Source organism: Schistocerca serialis, chromosome 9 (genome assembly GCF_023864345.2).
Source record: "Schistocerca serialis cubense isolate TAMUIC-IGC-003099 chromosome 9, iqSchSeri2.2, whole genome shotgun sequence".
Taxonomy (NCBI): Eukaryota; Metazoa; Arthropoda; class Insecta; order Orthoptera; family Acrididae; genus Schistocerca; species Schistocerca serialis.
The window spans coordinates 421,959,818-421,982,872 of NC_064646.1; the positions used below are offsets into that span (position 1 = coordinate 421,959,818).

At 38.0% G+C, this 23,055-nt stretch overlaps 1 protein-coding gene across 1 annotated transcript in view; it reads left to right on the plus strand.

Annotated features, from left to right (window-relative positions):
- Positions 1 to 20,633, plus strand: part of LOC126418864 (scavenger receptor class B member 1-like) — a 339,487-nt gene extending 318,854 nt beyond the window's left edge. The window contains exons 8-10 of the mRNA XM_050085862.1: positions 556 to 674; positions 16,486 to 16,611; positions 18,112 to 20,633. Of these exons, the coding sequence (XP_049941819.1) occupies positions 556 to 674; positions 16,486 to 16,611; positions 18,112 to 18,339 (473 nt within the window). The 3' untranslated portion in view covers positions 18,340 to 20,633. The remainder of the gene's footprint in view (positions 1 to 555; positions 675 to 16,485; positions 16,612 to 18,111) is intronic.
- Positions 20,634 to 23,055: the final 2,422 nt, after the last annotated feature.

The following is a 23,055-nucleotide window of genomic DNA, read 5'->3' on the forward strand; positions in this document are numbered from 1 at the left end:
ACTGATTTTAAGAACATACGCAAATTACGGAAAAATATTTACTGTTTTAAAAAGCTACTTACTTTTTGATTTTGGTATTTATCATATTTGCAAGAGGCTTTTATTGGTTAATATGTGCTATGTGATACGATTTAAAGTAATAAGTACAATGCCTATACAATCTTCAATGTGTTTATACCGTAATTTCACTCTATTTTTCGCATAATTTGGCCTTCAAGTGGTACATGTATAGCTGTTTTACATACATTTTCTACTGGTAATAAGCAAGGGACGAATTTTTGTAAGAGAAGTTTTTATACTGTATCATCTGAGTACGGGAATTGTAGTTCACCCTGTGTATGTAGATTTAACATTTCATTGTAGCGAGTGAGATTTGATAAACGCAGCCTCTGCTTCCTGCAGAGAAAGCTATTCGTTCTCAACAAATACGGTTCGATTCCGTAAACAGTAATTATGTGTTTCTACAATTGTAGTTACAAGTTACCTTATTACTACAGTTCACTTATTGTGGTTGATAACAAGGAATAATAATGAAATTACTGTCTTCATTTTCAGATTTCCCAATAGCAGCGTCGCATCCCCACTTTTACAGTGCCGAAACTAAATTACTAGACGCTGTAGAAGGCCTTACACCAAATAAGGAACTGCATGGCTCCTTCGCAGTTGTGGAACCTGTAAGCAAACATTTGCACTATAATGAGAGTCTTTCACTCCTCAGAGGGAGAGAAAAATCTAGCAGCATGCCTCTGAAATGCTTTTGATGTCTTCCTTTCTTCCTTTCCTCCTATATCAATCGAAATAATGTGGAAATCGCGTGGACTGAGTAGATGTGTTTCAAGTACTGTTCTATAAATGCTATGCTACATTATACATATATATTCTGCATAAAAATGTACATGTTGATCATTTCGATATTCTGTATTTAAAAAGCAACAAGCATATAGCATTTTTATTGATCATCATATTCTCCGTTGGCTGTAGAAATTGTTCATTTCATCATTGCAATTCCGGCCTTTGGCTCATTTTCAGCTGATACTGCAAAAGATTTGACTTCAGCGCATGCCAGACAAGCTGAAGCAAAATCTTTTGCAGTACACTTGACAATCGCCCAAAGGCCGAAATTGCAGTAGGTTAAAGCAGAATCTTTTGCAGTACGACTTGACAAGGCTCAAAGGCCGAAACTTTAACAGTCAACGACGAATATGATGTCCATTAAAAAAATTCCGATTGACACTGAACCATGACAATTTAAACATACAGTACAGTACATGACAAAAAAGTGAAGCACCTGGAAAGGGAGGAGAAAAAATGAAAGTTGAAGGGTTGAGAGCCTATGTAAAGTTATTTCAGAGATTACAAAATGGAGTCAAATTTTCAAAGAGCATTACGATCCTTCTTATCTACGTGACGTAGGACCCCCTCTGGCCTGGATCCATGCACGGATTGGAAAGGGTGACAAAAGTGTTGTATCTTCTTCCGAGGCAACATGGCTCACAGCTGTTGTAAGTGGTCCTTGACATGCTGACTAATGGCACTGGAGGCACAGTTGACGTCCAGACTGGCCTCACACATTTTGTATCACGGACTTTGCTGGCGACAGGGGTACCCTAGTGTCACGCAGACAGTTACGTGTCCAAGTTCTCTAGTTGTAATTCATAAGGACGAAACATGACACGAAATTTATATTTCATTTTTGTGTGATGCGTCTGTCTTCTTTTCGTCTGTCCAACAACATTGGATTTTTTCTTTTACATTAATATACACTATATGATAAAAGTATCCGGACACACCCAAAAATATACGTTTTTCATATTAGGCCCATTGTGCTGCCACCTACCGCCAGGTACTCCATACCGGTGAGAGAGCAGAAATGTGGTGCTGCGCGGAACTCACGAACTTCGAACGTGGTCATGTGATTGAGTGTCACTTGCGTCATACGTCTGTACTCGAGATTTCCACACTCCTGAACATCACGATTTAATAGTTAAGTGGAAGTATAAAGGGACACGTACAGCACAAAAACGTACAGGCCGACCTCGTTTGTTGACTGACACAGACCACTGACAGTTGAGAGGGTCGTAATGTGTAATAGACAGACATCTATCCAGACCAACATACAGGAATCCCAAACTGAATCAGGATTCACTGCAAGTACTATGACAGTTAGGCAGGAGGTGAGAAAACTTGGATTTCATGGTCGACTGGCTGCTCATAAACCACACCTCACACCACCAAATACCAAACGACGCTCGCTTCGTGAACGAGTGAACAGTGGAAAAACGTTGCGTGGAGTGACGAATCACGGTACACAGTGTGGAGATCTGATGGCAGGGTGTTCTTACGACGAATGGCCGGAGAACGTCAACTGCCAGCGTGTGTAGTGCCAACTGTAAAATTCGGAGACCGTGATGTTATGGTGTGGTCGTTTTTTTTCATGGAGGGGGTTTGCACCCCTTATTGTTTTGCGTGACACTATCACAGCACAGGCCTACATTGATATTTTAAGCACCTTCTAGTGTCTGTTGAAGAGAAATTCGGGGATGGCGATTGCATCTTTTAACACAATCGAGCACCTATTCACAATGCACGGCCTGTGGCGGAGTGGTTACACTACAGTAACATCCCTGTAATGGGCTGGTTTGCACAGAGTTCTGACATGAATCCTATAGAACACATTTGGGATGTTTTGGAACGCCGACTTTGTGCCAGGCCTCACCGGCCGATATCGATACCTCTCCTAAGTGCAGCACTCCATGGAGAACGGTCTGTCATTCTCCAAGAAACCTTCCAGAACCTCACTGAAGGTATGCCTTCTAGAGTGGAAGCTGTTATCACGGCTAAGAGTTGGCCATCTCCATACTGAATTTCAGCATTGCGGATGGAGGGCGTCACGATCTTGTAAGTCATTTTCAGCCAGGTGTCCGGATACTTTTGAGTACATAGTGTATAATGTGTAGAACTTTATTTCTTTTTTTATAAATACCGAGATATTCTTGGCTTTGAACTGCAGTCACACAAAGTAACTTTTCTTTTTGGCGAGAACTTCTCATGTTTAACTTGTTACGCTTTGGCTTAATGTCAGCAATGTAGTCAACATCATTCATTTATTTCGAATTTCCTATTACATTCTGCTATATGTTTTGTCATGGATGAATGGTCAGTGACAAGCTACAGTTTGACATTATCCCATGACTTTTCCTGATGTATGTTTTCATTCTTCTAGCACACCTTTAAAGCCATGTTTACATCAGTGTCCTTGTTAAAAATGTATAACAGCTTAAAACTGTGTTGAATCCTTTTTTTTTTTACTGTACAACGGAGTTCATTTACTCATCCACAAGAGTAATTCATCGTTAAATATGTAGCCCCTCCTTTCATCAGTACTCTCCATAGTGAGCTAGGAAAGTTGTGACAAACGAAAAATTTTTATATTATAAAAGTCAAGATATTGAATTCAACATTTGTTTGAAGGCTTCAGTGCTTTCGCTCCAAACTTTTAAATCTAGTGCTGATGTGAATGATTTTAATAATTAGTCGCATTCTTGACATTATAAGTTATTACAGAGTACCATAATTGGTTTTACAACATATCCATAATAATAATAATGCTCATGATATGAAGGAAAAACTTACTATACAATCACTATGAAGTCTCAGAAATTACTAACTAGAATATCTTCATAATAAAGAGAAACATTGAGTCAGTGTTACACATTGACACATCTCAAGAAAAGCTAGACATTCCTGGAACTGTAATAATAACTATATATAACGGAAATAGTTTTTGAAACACCAAGACACAGAGATTTGTGTTTCTGTAGCAAGTGTTTAGTAACATGAAAAAGGGCTCTGAACCCTACAGGCAGTACAGATGAAATGTTGAGAAGCATGAATAATTTTAATGTCTGTAAGAACCAAATTGGAAGACACAATGGAAAATGAAGAAGTGGATACTATTAAAAAAGAGCTACTACAGCTGTTATTATTTCTTTTATTCATTCACAAGTTTATAAATACTCTTAATAGATAAAGCAATCTGTGTTGATAATTTGAAAGAAATTGTATACTGTGAGGTATACTGCGTCATTGCATGTCATTTAAAAAGATGACTGAGCATGAAACCAATGCTGATACCTACGCTCTTTACTCCATGAAACTTCAACTGATTGGTGAAGCAAACAATAAGGATGTATGATGGAACTAAAATGTCATTGTTGCGTTTCGGGCTAGAGTAAAAGTTGTCTATACACTTTTAGAGAAACTAAAATACTGAAAGTGATCTAAGGAATGCTTTCAATAACTACAAACAATATTTATATAACTTTTAGGGTTTCTAGAAGATTATCCAGTGAGGTATGTGTAATGCTTTCAAGAAGTGCAGTCGATGCCAATGATATTTTTTCATTTTCTAGGAGTGTAGATGATTAAATGGCATCCAGTGAGCATATATATGACAATTGTTTCTAGCACTAAGAAAAAGGGTGAGTAAGTAAATCGTCAGTATATTTTGTGGCAAAAGAACCTCTCACGTTACTTGTGAACACTAAAACATACCATCACTCAGAAAATCAAGAAAATCGTGATCCATATGACTCCAAACCATGAAACATCTCCATCTTATACTAATATGTGGAATTTTCGCTAATGGGGCACAATTAGTTGAATAAAAAGGTCGTTCGCTATGAATTAATAGATTTGGTGAGTATCTAAGGAGTTTTTCCCATCCTCCTTACTGTTAGTAGAGTTTATCTGAACCTCATTTTAACAAACATAACAAACACTGGCAGTGAGGCTACATGAATAAATAGTACTGATTAAAAGAAATATCCTGAAATTTATATTTTGTAGAAAAAAAATTTGTTAAAATTAGGTTTTATATACAGTAGTAATTAATGAATTAATGTAGAATGAAGGAAGACAAGCTCAAGCATACACATCAGCCACATTTATCAACATAGAGAACCTTCTAGAAAATTTAAAACTGTGTACAAATCCTCCAGTCAAACCAGGGTCTCAGTCGATTTCTATATTGTCTAAATGGATGACATCGTGCCACACCTTCTCTATCATCAAATTATAACTTACATAAGATGAATTATATACTGTCTTTTTTTTTAAAGAAAGCAGTCATGATGACAGATATGTGCAAGAATCCCCCTTCAAAAATATTAGACAACAGTAATACATCTTCTACAAAGATGGAAACAGTTTACACTTAATACAACATGACAGCGTTATAGAATGTTTATGGCTATCAATTATCTCATCTTTACAGCGATATTTGTGAAAATGGGAGTGGTTTACTGGTAGCTGCTTGTTTCATACTGGACTGTATTAAATTGGTTTGTGTTTGTAATGGCTTAAGGCTACTGAAAAATTTTGACTTTTTCAGTTCAGTTATCTTGTTAATAACACTATCTGAGTTTTTGTATTATGAATGAATATTTCCATGTATTTTACGACATTTCTGTTTTTGAGTTTCTGATTACGAGCAAAATTTAAATGTTAACTTAGATTTTCAAAAGGTGACAAGTGCTTGTAATTTATGCTGCTCCTACTCATTGGTTGCTTTTCTCCAGTTTGTCCCCTACATGTTCTTTAAGTCGAGTTCTGAACTTTTTGCCTTTCTGCCCCATCTAATATAGGTTATGCTAACTGCATGTAGTTTTCCATGTGGCAGACACGTTATGCTCTGCATGTGGTGGCTTTATACTGTGAATAAGCACACTAATTTGGTTGTTAATGATACTCTAGCTGATTTTTATACCTGTGTTTTTGAATAACATATCTAATACACATGTCATTAGATCAAGATATGGCATTTGTACATGTTTAACTCCTGGCGTGCTGTCAGGTTTAAGTATAATTTTTTCTTGCTTGTTCAGTTTGTTTTCTACATGTTATGAAACTATATTAATAACTGAAGGAACATTTCTATTGTTTACAGTGATACTTTTCATAGTTTGAATTTCTTGTAGGAGTTCTGCATGTTAAAGTGGCCATATGTGGCATTTAGCTATATGCAGCTTTGTTGTGAAAAGTGGGCTGCGTACAAGACATTGATATAGTGGTATCTGTACTAGTAGCTTTTCTGTGAACATTGAAATATACTTGAACTGTTTTGATATTTTGATGTCAAGAAAAGTTATGGTGTGATTCTCTTCAGGCTCAAGGGTAAAACAGATATTTTCATGCATGCTATTGTATTTATTAAAAAGAGTTTTTACTCCATCAAATATGCCAACAATTAGACTGAGGTTGTCATCCATATACCTCTTATAGAATTTAATTTATTTGTAATGCTATCTATCAGTGCAATATTTATTTTCTATATAACTGATAACTATTTCAGCTATCAGGGCCTTGGTCTACTTTATAAATTTTGTTATTAATAGAGATGTAGTAGTGTCAGAGTACTAAATTAAGTATGTCTGTTACTCTATTATTTGTGGTCTGCTCATTGCCTTGCTTTTAGTTGTATTCTTTCTTATTGTTTCAACTTTGTCATCTACAGGTACACTCTTGCAGTGGCGAAGCGTGGTTCTTTTGTAGAGTAGGTTGAGAATTGCGAATTTCGAAAAAAGGAAAGAAACCTTAAAACAAAAGCCTGTTTAATAAAAATCCTGTATAAGTACCTTATTTACATATTTGTGCTAAGAATGAAACTGCTACACAAATTGATGTTAATAAATACATAAAAATATTAAACAGCTACACATGTAACACATAGTAACTCAATGTTAAATTTTTTTATAAATCAGTTCTGTTCTCCTGTCCTTTTCCTGGGAGTAAACATCGATAATACGAGATATGAATTCCTCCCTTTTAGCTAAAGATTTCTCTGTAGCCAATATCGCCAAGTTTGACAGTCTGGCATTTGACTTTGTGTTGCGAAAGTAGATTTTAACGCATTCTAATGTCCTCCTGCGTCTTTCACGAGAATCTATGGTTGCTACAATTGTAAGAGCAAACCACAGTATTTTTACACATTCAGAGAATACATTTTTAATCCATTGTTTATAACGGATTTGAGAAGGTCGTGAGGCTGTAGAGATTTATCGTCGGTGATGTAAATATACGCGAACTGCCCTTTAGGTTTTTTACTTTCAAAGAAAGGATGTGTTTTAAGTAGTTTTTGAACTTCATGTATCGGGAAATTGTCTGGCTTACTATATTCTGAGAACTTGTGCTCATTTACTAGTTCTATAAAATCTGTTTCACTACAGTACTGGAATCTAGTTTTTATTTTTTCTACTAGTGTGTCAATTATTTCGAATGCTAGACACCTTAGTTTCTGAATACATGCTTCTGTTCTGTTAAAATTAATTTCAATTATCCCTGCTGATTTATAAGACTCTTATCTTCCACTATGCATTTCAGAATAATTTCCACACTTCCTAATCTTACAAAAGTTTTAATACAGTTTTAAATTTCGAGCTTACAGTCTTATATCTGCAATTATACTTTGCAAGATGTCAGACAACATACTTGTATGCTGGATAATCGAACTGCACAGCTGCAGTAGAAAAAGAAATGTTTTCTCATCCAGTATGCTATATAGCCCAACTGCTTGATGAAGAGAATGATCTCACTGTTCACTGTTTATGACATTAGTAAATGCTGCTCTCGGGTCTGTACAGTGAAGACTAATGATTTGTACAGCGTGTGAATGAAAATTCCACCATTTTTCACAAGAACGTGTAACCTCCCCCTCACTTATCGACCTTAATGACAGTGAAAAATTAAACATCGTGTACCTAATGGAAATTTGGAAAAAGCAATCGTCACCGAAGTTAATCTCTCGGTAAAGAGGGAGGAAGGGTTGCATCTAAATGAAAGGTAAAATGCAAATGAAATCGGTGGAAATTAATTTTGAAAAAGGGTAGAGTTAATAAAGAAAGTAAATGTGCTATCGTTATGTTAACAATTAACTGGCGTTAATTAGATATTTGTGATTTGGAAAAAATTACGGTCGCCATTCATATGGACACTACTATAATAACTGAAAAAGGAAGGTTAATTCACTAAATGCGTGGCAACTGAAGGTTGCAAATGCAATGTTGCTGAATGTTTGTCAGAAGTAATAAATTTCGCTACACTCTGACTTAATTTAGCAAAAGAATTAATAAAACCGGAAAATTGCAAGTTAATTTAGTGACTGAAATTAATAGTGAACTTTGTTTCTGAAGCAATACGAAATTAAATAAAATAAGGTTAGTCTTGGGCTACCTCAACAATCATCTCAAAAGCAACTTGAATCTACATGATTTAGAAGTAAGAGATTTAACTTTGAACTTGAATTAAATGATTTTTTACAATTAACAATAGTAAAATTTAGTATGTACGAAGCTGAGCTGCAGTCACATGTAAGCTGAAATATCGCAACAAAACCAGCACGCTTAATTTGTGCTTGTGCAATCTAAATATAGTTATGTTTGGTTATTGTAGCCAGCTATGAATACTTTATCTGAACTTTGAAATTAAAGCAGTGAAATTAAATGATATTACGTTAATGCTGGCCTTTGAATTTCAACGACATTCGGGTTCATTTCGGAAAATGCTGTTACCCTGCTTGGTAATGCATTTGGGACAATGAGCAACAAAGGTTCATGCTTAGTTACTGTATTTTAGTGATGCAAATGGAACAGTTTGAAAAGTTGAGGTCTACCATACAGTAGTCTTTCACTGTGACTTAGCACTCTTTGTTCAGATTTATTAAGTTTTGCAAGAAATGTAGATATATTAGTAAGCATGTGGTATATTTTGTATTATTGTGATTGTTATTTGGATTTACGCTAGGCTTCGTGCCCTGATTTAGCAGTGCTGTTTCAGTCTGAATTAATGTGATGTCTGCTGCATTTAGAACTGGTAATAAAAATTTATGGATGTACTGTGCTATGTATTTATTCGTAGGAAGCTTGCTTCTCATTCATTAATTATCAAGCTTCCTTTGCTGATTGCTGTCTTGAGTCATATTCCTCCATGCATCCTAAGCAGAAAGCTAATTCACAACATAAAACAGCCAGACACATAATAGTATATAGCATTTACCAAATTGCATGCAGCTAATGCGACAAATAAGCCAGACAATCAGAAATTTCAGAACTATATGTAAGAAACATACAGACTGCTACATACTGAAGAAATGTAATAAATAAGTCGTACCAGCATAAATTACAGACAGTGTCCACAGTTCGAAAATCGAAGGCAGTTTCGAAATTTTGTGCAAAACCAGAAAGTAAAAGGATGGATACCATGGCGGGAACATAAATATTCTTGCATAATACAGAAAAATTAGGGTAATGTCCTTAATAAGATATCTGAATTAAAAAACTCAAAATTTTTCAGCACTAACAGAATAGACTTCGGACGTGCCAGTGGGCAACAAATGCTGCCACTTACCAACTGCCAGTTTCAAATACATCACTGTTATGAAGAGATTGTCATCCATCTAGTACAAGACTACCCCATTGTATTAAGTGTATACTGTTTAAATCCATGTAGAAATAAATTGATAGCAGAAAAATACGAATAATTATTTCATATAGTCATGACTGCTAAGCTTAACCAGTGTGGGCATCATTTACTGGTTTTTATTCGTAGATGATACTGTTAATCTTGCTGCAGCGTTCTCTACATATTCATTTAACTTGTGCACTCCAGCAGGCTTGTTTTGTTGCGCTTTTGCTGTGATAGTTATTTACTGTTCCATTGTTTCTAAATTTTCATCTTTAAGTAATTTCTTTTATCTTAGCTGTTTCTAAAATTTTTGTATTACTGAGGTGGCTTTGATAAAAGTTAATAGCATTATCATTATTATTTTTGTCTAATATCTGGAAAGGGAATTCTTGTATATAACCGTTATCGCCGTTGTTTTCTGAAAAAAATTATTAATTCGTCCACTGCATGGTGTGAATTTGATAATAGGGGAGATGTGCCATGATATCAGCCATTCAGATAGCACTTTTTGCTGGAGGAGATTAGAACTCTGGTTCGACTAAAGGTGTTGCACAGAATTTTAATACTTCTGGAAGGTTGTCTGTGATGACTAAAGCGACTTTTGTGGGCGATTACCTGATGATGCAGCTCTCCATGATACTCTATCCTGTGCAAGCTTCTTCATCTCCCAGCACCTACTGCCACCTACATCCTTCTGAATCTGCTTAGTGTATTCATCTCTTGGTCTCCCTCTACGATTTTTACCCTCCACGCTGCCCTCCAATACTAAATTGGTGATCCCTTGATGCCTCAGAACATGTCCTACCAACCGATCCCTTCTTCTGGGCAAGTTGTGCCACAAACTTCTCCCCAATCCTATTCAATACTTCCTAATTAGTTATGTGATCTACCCATCAAATCTTCAGCATTCTTCTGTAGCACCACATTTCGAAAGCTTCTATTCTCTTCTTATCCAAACTATTCATCCTCCATGTTTCACTTCCTTACATGGCTACACTCCACACAAATACTTTCAGAAATGACTTCCTGACACTTAAATCTGTACTCGATGTTAACAAATTTCTCTTCTTCACAAACGCTTTCCTTGCTATTGCCAGTCTACATTTTATATCCACTCTACTTCGACCATCATCAGTTATTTTGCTCCCCAAATAGCAAAACTCCTTTATTACATTAAGTGTCTCATTTCCTAATCTAATTCCCTCAGCATCACGCGACTTAATTCGACTACATTCCATTATCCTCGTTTTGCTTTTGTTGATGTTCATCTTATATCCTCCTTTCAAGACACTATCCATTCCATTCAAATGCTCTTCCAAGTCCTTTGCTGTCTCTGACAGAATTACAATGTCATCGGCGAACCTCAAAGTTTTTATTTCTTCTCCATGGATTTTATACCTACTCCGAGTTTTTCTTTTACTGCTTGCTCAATACACAGATTGAATAACATTGGGGAGAGGCTACAATCCATGTCTTACTCGCTGCCCAACAACTGCTTCCCTTTCATGCCCCTCGACTCTTATAACTGCCATCTGGTTTCTGTACAAATTGTAAATTGACTTTCGCTCCCTGTATTTTACCCCTGCCACCTTTAGAATGTGAAAGAGAGTATTCCAGTCAACGTTGTCAAAAGCTTTATCTAAGTCTACAAATGCTAGAAACGTAGGTTTGCCTTTCCTTAGTCGTTCTTGTAATTAGTCGTAAGGTCAGTATTGCCTCACGTGTTCCAGTATTTCTACGGAATCCAAACTGATCTTCCCCGAGGTCGGTTTCTACTGGTTTTTCCATTCGTCTGTAAAGAATTCGTGTTAGTATTTTGCAGCTGTGGCTTATTAAACTGATAGTTCGGTAATTTTCACATCTGTTAACACCTGCTTTCTTTGGGATTGGAATTATTATATTCTTCTTGAAGTCTGAGGTTATTTCGCCTGTTTCATACATCTTGCTCACCAGATGGTAGAGTTTTGTCATGACTGGCTCTCCCAACGCCGTCAGTAGTTCCAATGGATTGTTGTCTACTCCGGGGCCTTGTTTCGACTCAGGTCTTTCAGGGCTCTGTCAAACTCTTCACGCAGTATCATATCTCCCATTACATCTTCATCTACATCCTCTTCCATTTCCATAATATTGTCCACAAGTACATCGCCCTTGTATAGACCCTCTATATACTCCTTCCACCTTTCTGCTTTTCCTTCTTTGCTTAGAACTGGGTTTCCATCTGAGCTCTTGATGTTCATACAAGTGGTATTCTTATCTCCAAAGGTCTCTTTAATTTTCCTGTAGGCAGTATCTATCTTTCCCCTAGTGAGATAAGTCTCTACATCCTTACATTTGTCCTCTAGCCATCCCTGCTTAGCCATTTTGCACTTCCTGTCGATCTCATTTTTGAGACGTTTGTATTCCTTTTTGCCTGCTTCATTTACTGCATTTTTATATTTTCTCCTTTCATCAATTAAATTCAATATTTCTTCTGTTACCCAAGGATTTCTACTAGCCCTCGTCTTTTTACCTACTTGATCCTCTGCTGCCTTCACTACTACATCCCTCAAAGCTACCCATTCTTCTTCTACTGTATTTCTTTCTCCCATTCCTGTCAATTGTTCCCTTCTGTACAACCTCTGGTTCTTTCAGTTTATCCAGGTCCCATCTCCTTAAATTCCCACCTTTTTGCAGTTTCTTCAGTTTTAATCTACAGGTCATAACCAATAGATTGTGGTCAGAGTCAACATCTGCCCCAGGAAATGTCTTACAATTTAAAACTTGTTTCCTAAATCTCTGTCTTACCATTATATAATCTGAGACGTTTTAGTATCTCCAGGGTTCTTCCATGTATACAACCTTCTTCCATGATTCTTAAACCAAGTGTTAGCTATGATTAAGTTGTGCTCTGTGCAAAATTCTACCAGGAGGCTTCCTCTTTCATTTCGTAGCCCCAATCCATATTCACCTACTACGTTTCCTTCTCTCCCTTTTCCTATTACCGATTTCCAGTCCCCCATGACTATTATATTTTCGTCACCATTCACTATCTGAATAATTTCTTTTATCTCATCATACATTTCAGCAATTTCTTCGTCATCTGCAGAGGTAGTTGGCATATAAACTTGTACTACTGTAGTAGGTGTGGGCTTCGTATCTATCTTGGCCACAATAATGCGTTCACTATGCTGTTTGTAGTAGCTTAGCCACATCCCTATTTTCCTATTCATTATTAAACCTACTCCTGCACTACCCCAACTTGATTTTGTGTTTATAACCCTGTAGTCACCTGACCAGTAGTCTTGTTCCTCCTGCCACCGAATTTCACTAATTCCCACTATATCTAACTTTAACCTATCCATTTCCCTTTTTAAATTTTCTTACCTACCTGCCCGATCAAGTGATCTGACATTCCCCGCTCCGACCCGTAGAACGCCAGTTTTCTTTCTCCTGATAACGACATCCTCTTGAGTAGTCCCCACCCAGAGATCCGAATGGGGGACTATTTTACCTCCGGAATATTTTACCGAAGAGGACGCCATCATCATTTAATCATACAGTAAAGCTGCATGCAACCCATAGATTATTCAATACTTTTTCGATGTTATCAAGAACTTCTTGCTGAAATACTAATCCAATGATTCTTAGTATTTCACGTATTTTATTTTCATAATATATATTAATTATTCGATTCCCAGAAAAGTCTAACATTCCTTAAGAAATGTCATTACCTAATACAGGTTTCTATCTTTCTCTATATTTGGAAATATTCTCGTTAATAAGTTCATAATTATTGTATACTAAGTTGTTTATGGGCAGTAAGTTACTGGAGCAATAATCAAAAGTTTGAAACATTTCCTTTGCTCTGCACAAATTTTACAGTAATGATCTTGTCCCATAAATCCCCTCAATAAAATTAACTTGGTCATCTTTATACACTGTTCCATGAAATGCTTCTTTTTGTCTTCAACATTTCATTCTATATCTCAAGGTGTTGTTGTTGTTGTTGTCGTCGTCATCGTTTCCAGTCCAGAGACTGGTCTGATGGATGCAAGTATCCATGCTGCTCTATACGATGGAAGCCTCTTTATCTCCAGATACCTGCTGTAATTTAAATCGATTAGAACACGCTTCCTGTATTCATTTCTCTCTACAATTTTTACCCCACACACACCCCTACATTACTAAACTGATGATGGTGACTTGATGTCTCAGACTGTGTCTGATCAACTGATCTCTTGTTTAAGTCACATTGTGCCACGGAATTCTTTTCTCTCTAATTCTATTCAGTACCTCCTCATTAGTTCATTATCTACCCATCTAGTCTTCTGTATTCTTCTATAGCATAAAATTCCTAAATCTTTTCTTGTCTGGGCTGTTTATCATCCAATAACAATGAATCATCCAGTAACATCAGTAAATATTTCCTAACACTTACATCTAATTCTACGTTAAGAAATGGCTCTGCTTCAGAAATGCTTTTCATGCCATTGTCAATCTCCATTTCATACCCCTTCTATTTTGGCCATCATCATTTATTTAACTGTCCCAATAGCAAAACTCATCTACTGCTTTTGATGTCTAATTTCTTAGCAATTTCCCCCAAGCATCGCCTGACTGAATTCGACTACATTCCATTACCCTTCTTTACGTTTTTTTTTTATTTTCCTTTTATATCCCTCTGTTAAGAGATTGCTGTTTCCATCCAGCTGCTCTTCCAAGTAATTTGCTGTCTCTGGCAGTATTACAGTGTTTTTCCCTAATCTCAAAGTTTTTATTTCTTATCCATGAACTTAATTTCTTCTCTATATTTTCCTTTGGTTTTCTTCACTAACCGTTCAATATATAGGTTGAATAACATTGGGGTTACATTATAACCATGCTTCATTCCCTTCTCACTCACTGCTACCACTGCACACCTTTTGAATCTTTCTGTAGAAGTTGTAAAGAACCTTTCACTCCCTGCGTTTTATCACTGCTTCCTTCTGAATTTTAAAGAGTATATTTCAGTCAACACTCTGGAAAACTTACCACAAGTGCCATAGATGTAGGTTTGCATCTTGTTAACCAATATTCAAACAGAAGTTGTAGGGAGAGTATTCCCTCATATTTTCATGCATTTCACCAGAATGTAAACTAATCTTCTCCTAGGTCCACTTATAACGGTTTTTTCACTTTTTTTGCTAATAGTTTATATTAGTATTTTGACATAATTTTCAATTGGCTTAGATTTATGAATTATGTAAAGTCTATCATCTTGAAGCTCTATTGTTTGTGTTTGCTTTAACAATAACATATGTTTTTGAGTGGAGTCCGCCTTTAGCGAAACACAATTTTCTTTTTGACCCAGACATGTTTCATTGCAGTTGCAGTATCATCAGTGGGTTTATTATTTTTATGGCTGTCAAACGTAAAGAGTATTCTATACTGTTTAAATACATATAAATATTACTTTCTAAATCGTAATTACAGGTGTTTGAAGAGCACATAAAATTGTGTATTAATACCTTCTTACCACATGGTATAGTTTTTCTGCTGTAACTGTTATCCTTTACAGTTTGTCACCTGCAACTATATACAACTTAAAGTAGGCACAACATTTACGTAAAAATTACGATTTCTAAACCGTTATGGCTATGCCTGAAATTAATAATTCATGTGTGTGTGTGTGTGTGTGTGTGTGTGTGTGTGTGTGTGTGTGTGTGTGTCAATTTACATTATGTTTCACTTTCAGTTTCTTTTTTCAACTGATAATTGATCAGTTATCATCCATGGTTCGAAATGATTAAATTACTAAAATCGCTATTAAAACTAAGGGTTGGTGGTAGAAGGATGAAAATTAAAGGTTGTGTGTATTTTGTAATGTCACATCATCAAAAAATAAAAATAAAAAGTTCTTTCCAAAAAATAAGAAAAAATTTTTGGGGCGCACTACCCTTATCACTTGTGGGCATGAACAAAATTTCATCAGAATCGATGGAGCCGTTTCGGAGGAGTATGACAAGTACCACTGTGACAAGAGAATTTTATACATAAGGATAATAATGATAAATCCTCAAACCTACTCTCTCCCTCCCTCCCTCTCTCTCACTTTCTCTCTCTCTCTCTCTCTCTCTCTCTCTCTCTCTCACACACACACACACACACACACATGCACACGCACACCTCTCTGAGTAATTTCAAAATAACTGCCAGTGACATCTTCAACTGTTTCACTGTCTGCCATCTCGTTTTCACACTTTCTACTGTTCCACTGTCTGCCATTTGTCATTACAGCTGGTAAACAGTGACAGTAACAGTAACAAGGACAAGTCAATAAATTTAATTTGACAATAAAGAAGATGACGGAAAAAGGAACCGTAAGTGAATCAATGTAAATAGATAAGCTCATACACACACACACACACACACACACACACACACACACACACACACACACACACACACACACACACACAACTTTTCACATGAATTATTAATTTCAGGCATAGCCATAACAGTTAAGAAATCGTAATTTTAGGGTAAATGTTGTGCCTACATTAAGTTGTATATCGTTGCAGGTGTCAAACTGTAAAGAAAAACAGTCACTGTAAAAACGTAATACAGCATGAAAACGACACCATTTGGTAAGAAGGTGCTCGCCAAAAACCTGTAATTACCATTTAGAAACTAATATTTATATGTATTTAAACGGTAAAGGACATTCCTTATGTTTAACAGCCATAATAATAAAAAAACCACTGATGATGCTGCAATTGCAGTGAAGAATATATGGGACAAAAAACAAAATTGTATTTTGCTAATGGTGGACCATACTCAAAAATGTATGTTAAGTCTGTTTACTCTCTTGAAAGATAACATGTATCAGTCCATAACAAAATAGCTAAAAATACTTCCAAAACAGAAGGGATCACTCCAAATGTCTTCTTTGTGAACTATGATATTTCTTATGCTGTAAACAATATATAGATTTCATGCATTATTCATGGTGAGAAGTTGTGTTGTAAGATATGAAAATGTTTCTGCATTGTTTATATTTTGTTGCAGATTACCGGGATACCTATGGAAAGTTGTGCAAGAAGTCAGTCAAATTTAATTATAAGACGACTATCTGGGATGCCTAAGCTGCAAAGGTTCAGCGACATTGCTGTTCCAATGTTCTGGGCAGAATACGTAAGTATAATGCCTCCATAAAATTTGAATTGATATGTGATCTGATGTAAGTGCTTAATACAAAATGAGGATAATTAGTAACAGAATTTTACTGTTTGTAAATGTCAAACATTTAAAAGAGGAACTGGATCACAATTTGAAACCATTGAATATTAGTACTATTTTCAGTGGTTAAGCAATAGCGTTTGGATTTCCAGCAGCCAAGACATAGTTGAATTATAGGAGCCATGAGGAACAATTTCAAAATTGTTATTTTGCTGTCATTGTGGTTTCCATTCCAAAGAATTGTTTGGTGTATGTCTCTACACGTGTCTATTTCATGCTAGTCTCTTCATCTCCAGACACTTTTGCCGGCCGCGGTGGTCTAGCGGTTCTAGGCGCGCAGTCCGGAACCGTGCGACTGCTACGGTCGCAGGTTCGAATCCTGCCTCGGGCATGGATGTGTGTGATGTCCTTAGGTTGGTTAGGTTGAAGTAGTTCTAAATTCTAGGGGACTGATGACCTCAGATGTTAAGTCCCATAGTGCTCAGACCCATTTGAACCATTTTGAACCAGATACTTTCTGCAACATAAATCCTTTTGAATTAGCCAGTTTTAGTCAATGCTAAGTTTCCTACAATTGTTACCCAACATACTTCCCTCCATTACCAAATTAAATATTCCTTCATACCTTAGCCTACGCCACCTTTTACTCAAATCCTACCCTTTCTCCCCAGTTAGATTCAGTACACCCTCACTAGATCTACTGATCTATTACAGTGCTTGAGAAAACGTTAAATACAAAAGGTTATGAACACATTTTATGGGATGGGAGCAATGCGGAGACGATGATTGTTTCAGCCTAGCAGTGCGTTACCTGTCATAAACCAGCAACTCTTGGGCAATGGTTTGTGGACAGTAAAATTCCAGAAATGGACTGGTCCGTTCAGATTCCAGACCTGAACCCAGTGGAACACCTTTGAGAGGAGCTAAACCCTTCGGTTCACTCCAGATCCTAGCGACCACCATCACTATCTTCATTGGTTTTGACTCTTGAGGAAGAATGGTCTGCTCTTCCTGCACAGACATTCAAACACCTCACAGAAGATTTCCCTAGCAAGGTTCAAGGTGTCACAAGTGAAAAGGGAGGAGTCAACCCATATCAATGGCCACAAATTGCTGTCCGTATATTTCTGATAAAATAGTTTAAAGTGACGCTAAATAATCAAATACTTCTATGCAGTGCAGGAGTTGCCGACATACTGTTGGAGAATACATTACAGTAATAAGAAAGTTGGCTGTCTCAAGATGGAAGCGATAGCTTGAAACCGGCAATTTCCTTACAGTAAAACCCTTTAAACCTATTTGTCGCAGGTTGCATTCTTCGTTGACAACCGTTAATAGATGCGAAGTTCAGCTAGATTCACACTGGATAAAATAACAATCATTCTCACTGGTATTACTGCTTTCTAAACTTTTGTTGTATTTATAACCTAAATTTTGACAACCCGTTTGTTTCAGCACCAGGTGAGCCTGCCGGGGTACATCTACTACCTGATGTATTTCACTGTGAACATCCTCCCTGAGTTGCAGCTGTGGATGAGCTTCTTCATGACGACACTAGGTGGCTCTGCCTTCATTCTAGGGGTGACTGCCGTCATCTTCAACAGGCGGCGTACGACGCATAAACCTAAGTGCGCATACAGTTCGCTGGATCTAATGCCATCAACGTCTTCGTCCGAGTGTTGAGTGGACTCTGTTACTTACTGTGATAAAGGCTCTAGGTGACACTTTAGGACCTCAGGATCCACGGAGTCAACGAATATGCCAAAAAAGTGTGCTCAAAGTGTTTCCAAGAAACAGTGCACCTAGAATTTGATTCGGTGACAGATTATCTATAGCCGTCCAGCTGGATCGTTTTGTTAGTGAGCGGCTACCACTGACGGCAATCTTCATACAGACAGACAATGTCTTGTGAAAATACAAGCGAGTGTTGACGTGAATAGTACTTCTGTAATGCTCTGTACTGAATATTAGTTTCAAACATTTGTACAGCAGCATTTACAAACCTATGCTTGTGTACGAGTACATGATTTCACGGGGATGGGAGAATTGACAATTGCCGAGCAGCACCCGCCAATCTCTGGTGGGTTGTTAAGCCCTTAACGCGAGATTCTAGAAAGAATTTTATCAACGTATGCTTAAATCGATATTTCATACTTGAAAACTGTCAGGTAGCTTCCACGTCCCTATATGATCTCACTTCCTTCACATGTGACGGTCACGTTGGAAAAAAGAGCGCGTAATGTGTATGTAACTAGTAAGACAACATTTTTTGCCGATTGTCACAACAGGAACTAACATCGTTAGCTATGAACGTCTGGACTGAAGGACTTTCACGTGCAGAAGGCAGCAAATACAGTCTGTTGTTCTGTGTACGTTGCGGGTGTCGGTATGGCGTACCACAACTATCATTTACTGCACATTTACTATTTACGACAGAATTTAATTGTTTGGTTAGTGACCGATTAGAATCATTTTAGGTATATAATACATTGTATCTAATGAATTACAAGCATATTACCTGCGCTCAAATATTTCGGCCTGTACCAATTTACTTTGAAACAGAGAACATACTTGCAGTCTCTTTACTCAACTGCCGCGGCAGTTCTTTGTTATCTAAGAACAACACACCAATTCTCAGTGGTCAAGACTTATCAAACAATAATCGACAACTACTTCTTAAAAAGTCACTTCACCTTTGGCAGACATATAGGTCATCTTCATAGTACCTTTGTTTTTCTTACCGACTACGTGTATTCCACAGAATATTTGTGTTTCACAGTCGTTCCAGTACATCTTCATACAACACAGATTTCCACTTATAAAGTTCAGAAAGAATATATTTTGTATATGATTATTGCAATACATTATCATCCTGCTCTGTTTCGCAGTAGTAGATATTACACGGAATTTTGTGACTTGGAAATTAATACACTGTGAGTTAGTGATTGCTGAGTGTCCTGTGATGACATTACTTCAGTAGTAGTGTAAGTATCACCCAACTTAAAATGCTTATAACACAGTTTTATGCTGTAGATTTTTTATTTGTGCCCTTTCCAACAACGTACTTTCATCACTGTCAGCATTCTGCACTGAGAAAGAGACAAACCTATTCTTTTTAATTATTGCGCCTATGAATCTGAACGAAGTGCACTTGTTGCAGTAATATTATTACTGGTAATGGATAACGCACGAAAATCTGACATGAATTTTTCGTCCAGTAGCACTTCCCACTGCGTCCTGTAAGTGCCACCATTTCCAGATTTACGTTAGTGTTAAATTAGCCCTGTCAGTTTTCCTTAATGTTATTTCCTGCTTTTGACACACGTTCTCTCTTCCGTTCTTATAGGTGAGACCTTTCTGTACCCAACCATCGCTCCACTGCTTCTTACATATTTTGCTTACTAATGCTTTCATTTTCTTTTTAAGTCGCTGAATGTTGTTGTTTCTAGTGAAGGAATCAGCGCACTGTCAGTCTCCTGCTACACTGGCTAGTCCTCCAATCAATTTCTGAACTGTGTTGATGGTACAGGAAATAAGAAAATGTTCCAATTAAAACGTGATCCGTTCGTTTTTCCTCACATAACTTTAAACAGTCTGCAATGGCTTCATCTTTTCAAATAAATAACTCCAGTCTACCTCGATGCCACAATAGCAACATATCGTCACGTGGTCCTCATCTCTTGTAGTATATCTGATGGCAAGTTTCTGTGTAGTCAGGACTTGCTTCTCTAAGTTCCTATACGTTGTACGTGAATATTTGTGTGAATGTAGAAAGTATCTTTGGACAACAGAAAAGTGATTATTCTGATTTGGAAACTGTGAGAACCCATTTCCTCTCTGGTTACTCGAATACCTACTTTGTCAATTGTACTCTAAGACAATTATGTATTTTATTAAAAGTGAATTATACTTTCAGAGGAATTTATATACTTCATGTAAGAAAAGTGAACGACATTAATAAAAGCTTTTATGATGTTTTTAAATCTTATTCCTGCCTTCATAAAGGTGACAATAAATAATTTGCAAGAGATGTGCATTTTGATTTTCCTACACATGTAATCTGGAGTTATCGTTCAGTAGCAGTTATGTAATTTTAAAAAAATGGAAAGGAAGGCTCAAAATTTTAGCTTTATTATAACATATCCAAATTTTGGCTAGTAACTAGCCGTTATAAACATTAAGAATGCAAGAAGTACATAGTCACAGCGTAGTATACAAAAATTACAACTCATGAAGTACCCTACATAGCTTGTGCATTAAATTATGCACCAGTATTTCGGAACTGTTACGCATGCTCTAGTACTTGTACACCTGTTGTTGAGGTTCTTGCCACAGTTGATTAATGTGTCTGTGTACTGAAGGTATCCTTTGCAGAGAACACATCAGTTGCCTGTGTGACGCCCTCTGCCGATACATAACCTCCATAATAAAGCAATTGCGGTCTCTAATACAATTTAAATGTTGCGTAGGAATAAAATAAAATAAAATAAAATAGAGGTAAGGTTATTGACGTTGCTGTAGTAGCTTAATGCCATGTTTAACTGTAAACATTATAAGATATACAAATTCTTGGTTCACCCCTTGTGAGTCAATTGTTTTGTTAATCTCTAAAAACACAGGCTAAATCAGACACACAAAATTTAAATACAACTAGAAGGCGAATGATGTGCGCTGTAACTACTGACATTGACTTGTATATATAATCAGGTGGGAATGTATGTGGGTTATATTACTTATTGAATAGTTCATCGATGGTGCCAGATACCACCAAGATAGGTCGTTGGTGCGATTTACCAATCCATGACGGATGTTGAGAGTACTCATCTCTGTGCCACTTCATACATATTTTAAGTACAATGAAAATAAGACACTGAGTTGCTGTTATTAGCAGCGTACATGCGTCCTAACCAATATAACATGAAAGAAGTTTTCTAGTTGCAATACTACACTCCTGGAAATTGAAATAAGAACACCATGAATTCATTGTCCCAGGAAGGGGAAACTTTATTGACACATTCCTGGGGTCAGATACATCACATGATCACACTGACAGAACCACAGGCACATAGACACAGGCAACAGAGCATGCACAATGTCGGCACTAGTACAGTGTATATCCACCTTTCGCAGCAGTGCAGGCTGCTATTCTCCCATGGAGACGATCGTAGAGATGCTGGATGTAGTCCTGTGGAACGGCTTGCCATGCCATTTCCACCTGGCGCCTCAGTTGGACCAGCGTTCGTGCTGGACGTGCAGACCGCGTGAGACGACGCTTCATCCAGTCCCAAACATGCTCAATGGGGGACAGATCCGGAGATCTTGCTGGCCAGGGTAGTTGACTTACACCTTCTAGAGCACGTTGGGTGGCACGGGATACATGCGGACGTGCATTGTCCTGTTGGAACAGCAAGTTCCCTTGCCGGTCTAGGAATGGTAGAACGATGGGTTCGATGACGGTTTGGATGTACCGTGCACTATTCAGTGTCCCCTCGACGATCACCAGTGGTGTACGGCCAGTGTAGGAGATCGCTCCCCACACCATGATGCCGGGTGTTGGCCCTGTGTGCCTCGGTCGTATGCAGTCCTGATTGTGGCGCTCACCTGCACGGCGCCAAACACGCATACGACCATCATTGGCACCAAGGCAGAAGCGACTCTCATCGCTGAAGACGACACGTCTCCATTCGTCCCTCCATTGCACGATGTTGGGGCGTGAGCGGAAGACGGCCTAACGGTGTGCGGGACCGTAGCCCAGCTTCATGGAGACGGTTGCGAATGGTCCTCGCCGATACCCCAGGAGCAACAGTGTCCCTAATTCGCTGGGAAGTGGCGGTGCGGTCCCCTACGGCACTGCGTAGGATCCTACGGTCTTGGCGTGCATCCGTGCGTCGCTGCGGTCCGGTCCCAGGTCGACGGGCACGCGCACCTTCCGCCGACCACTGGCGACAACATCGATGTACTGTGGAGACCTCAAGCCCCACGTGTTGAGCAATTCGGCGGTACGTCCACCCGGCCTCCCGCATGCCCACTATACGTCCTCGCTCGAAGTCCGTCAACTGGACATACGGTTCACGTCCACGCTGTCGCGGCATGCTACCAGTGTTAAAGACTGCGACGGAGCTCCGTATGCCATGGCAAACTGGCTGACACTGACGGCGGCGGTGCACAAATGCTGCGCAGCTAGCGCCATTCGACGGCCAACACCGCGGTTCCTGGTGTGTCCGCTGTGCCGTGCGTGTGATCATTGCTTGTACAGCCCTCTCGCAGTGTCCGGAGCAAGTATGGTTGGTCTGACACACCGGTGTCAATGTGTTCTTTTTTCCATTTCCAGGAGTGTATAAACATAGTACTCGTACAGAAGAACGTCAGTGGCTACTAGCTACCCGCAACATGTCAGCA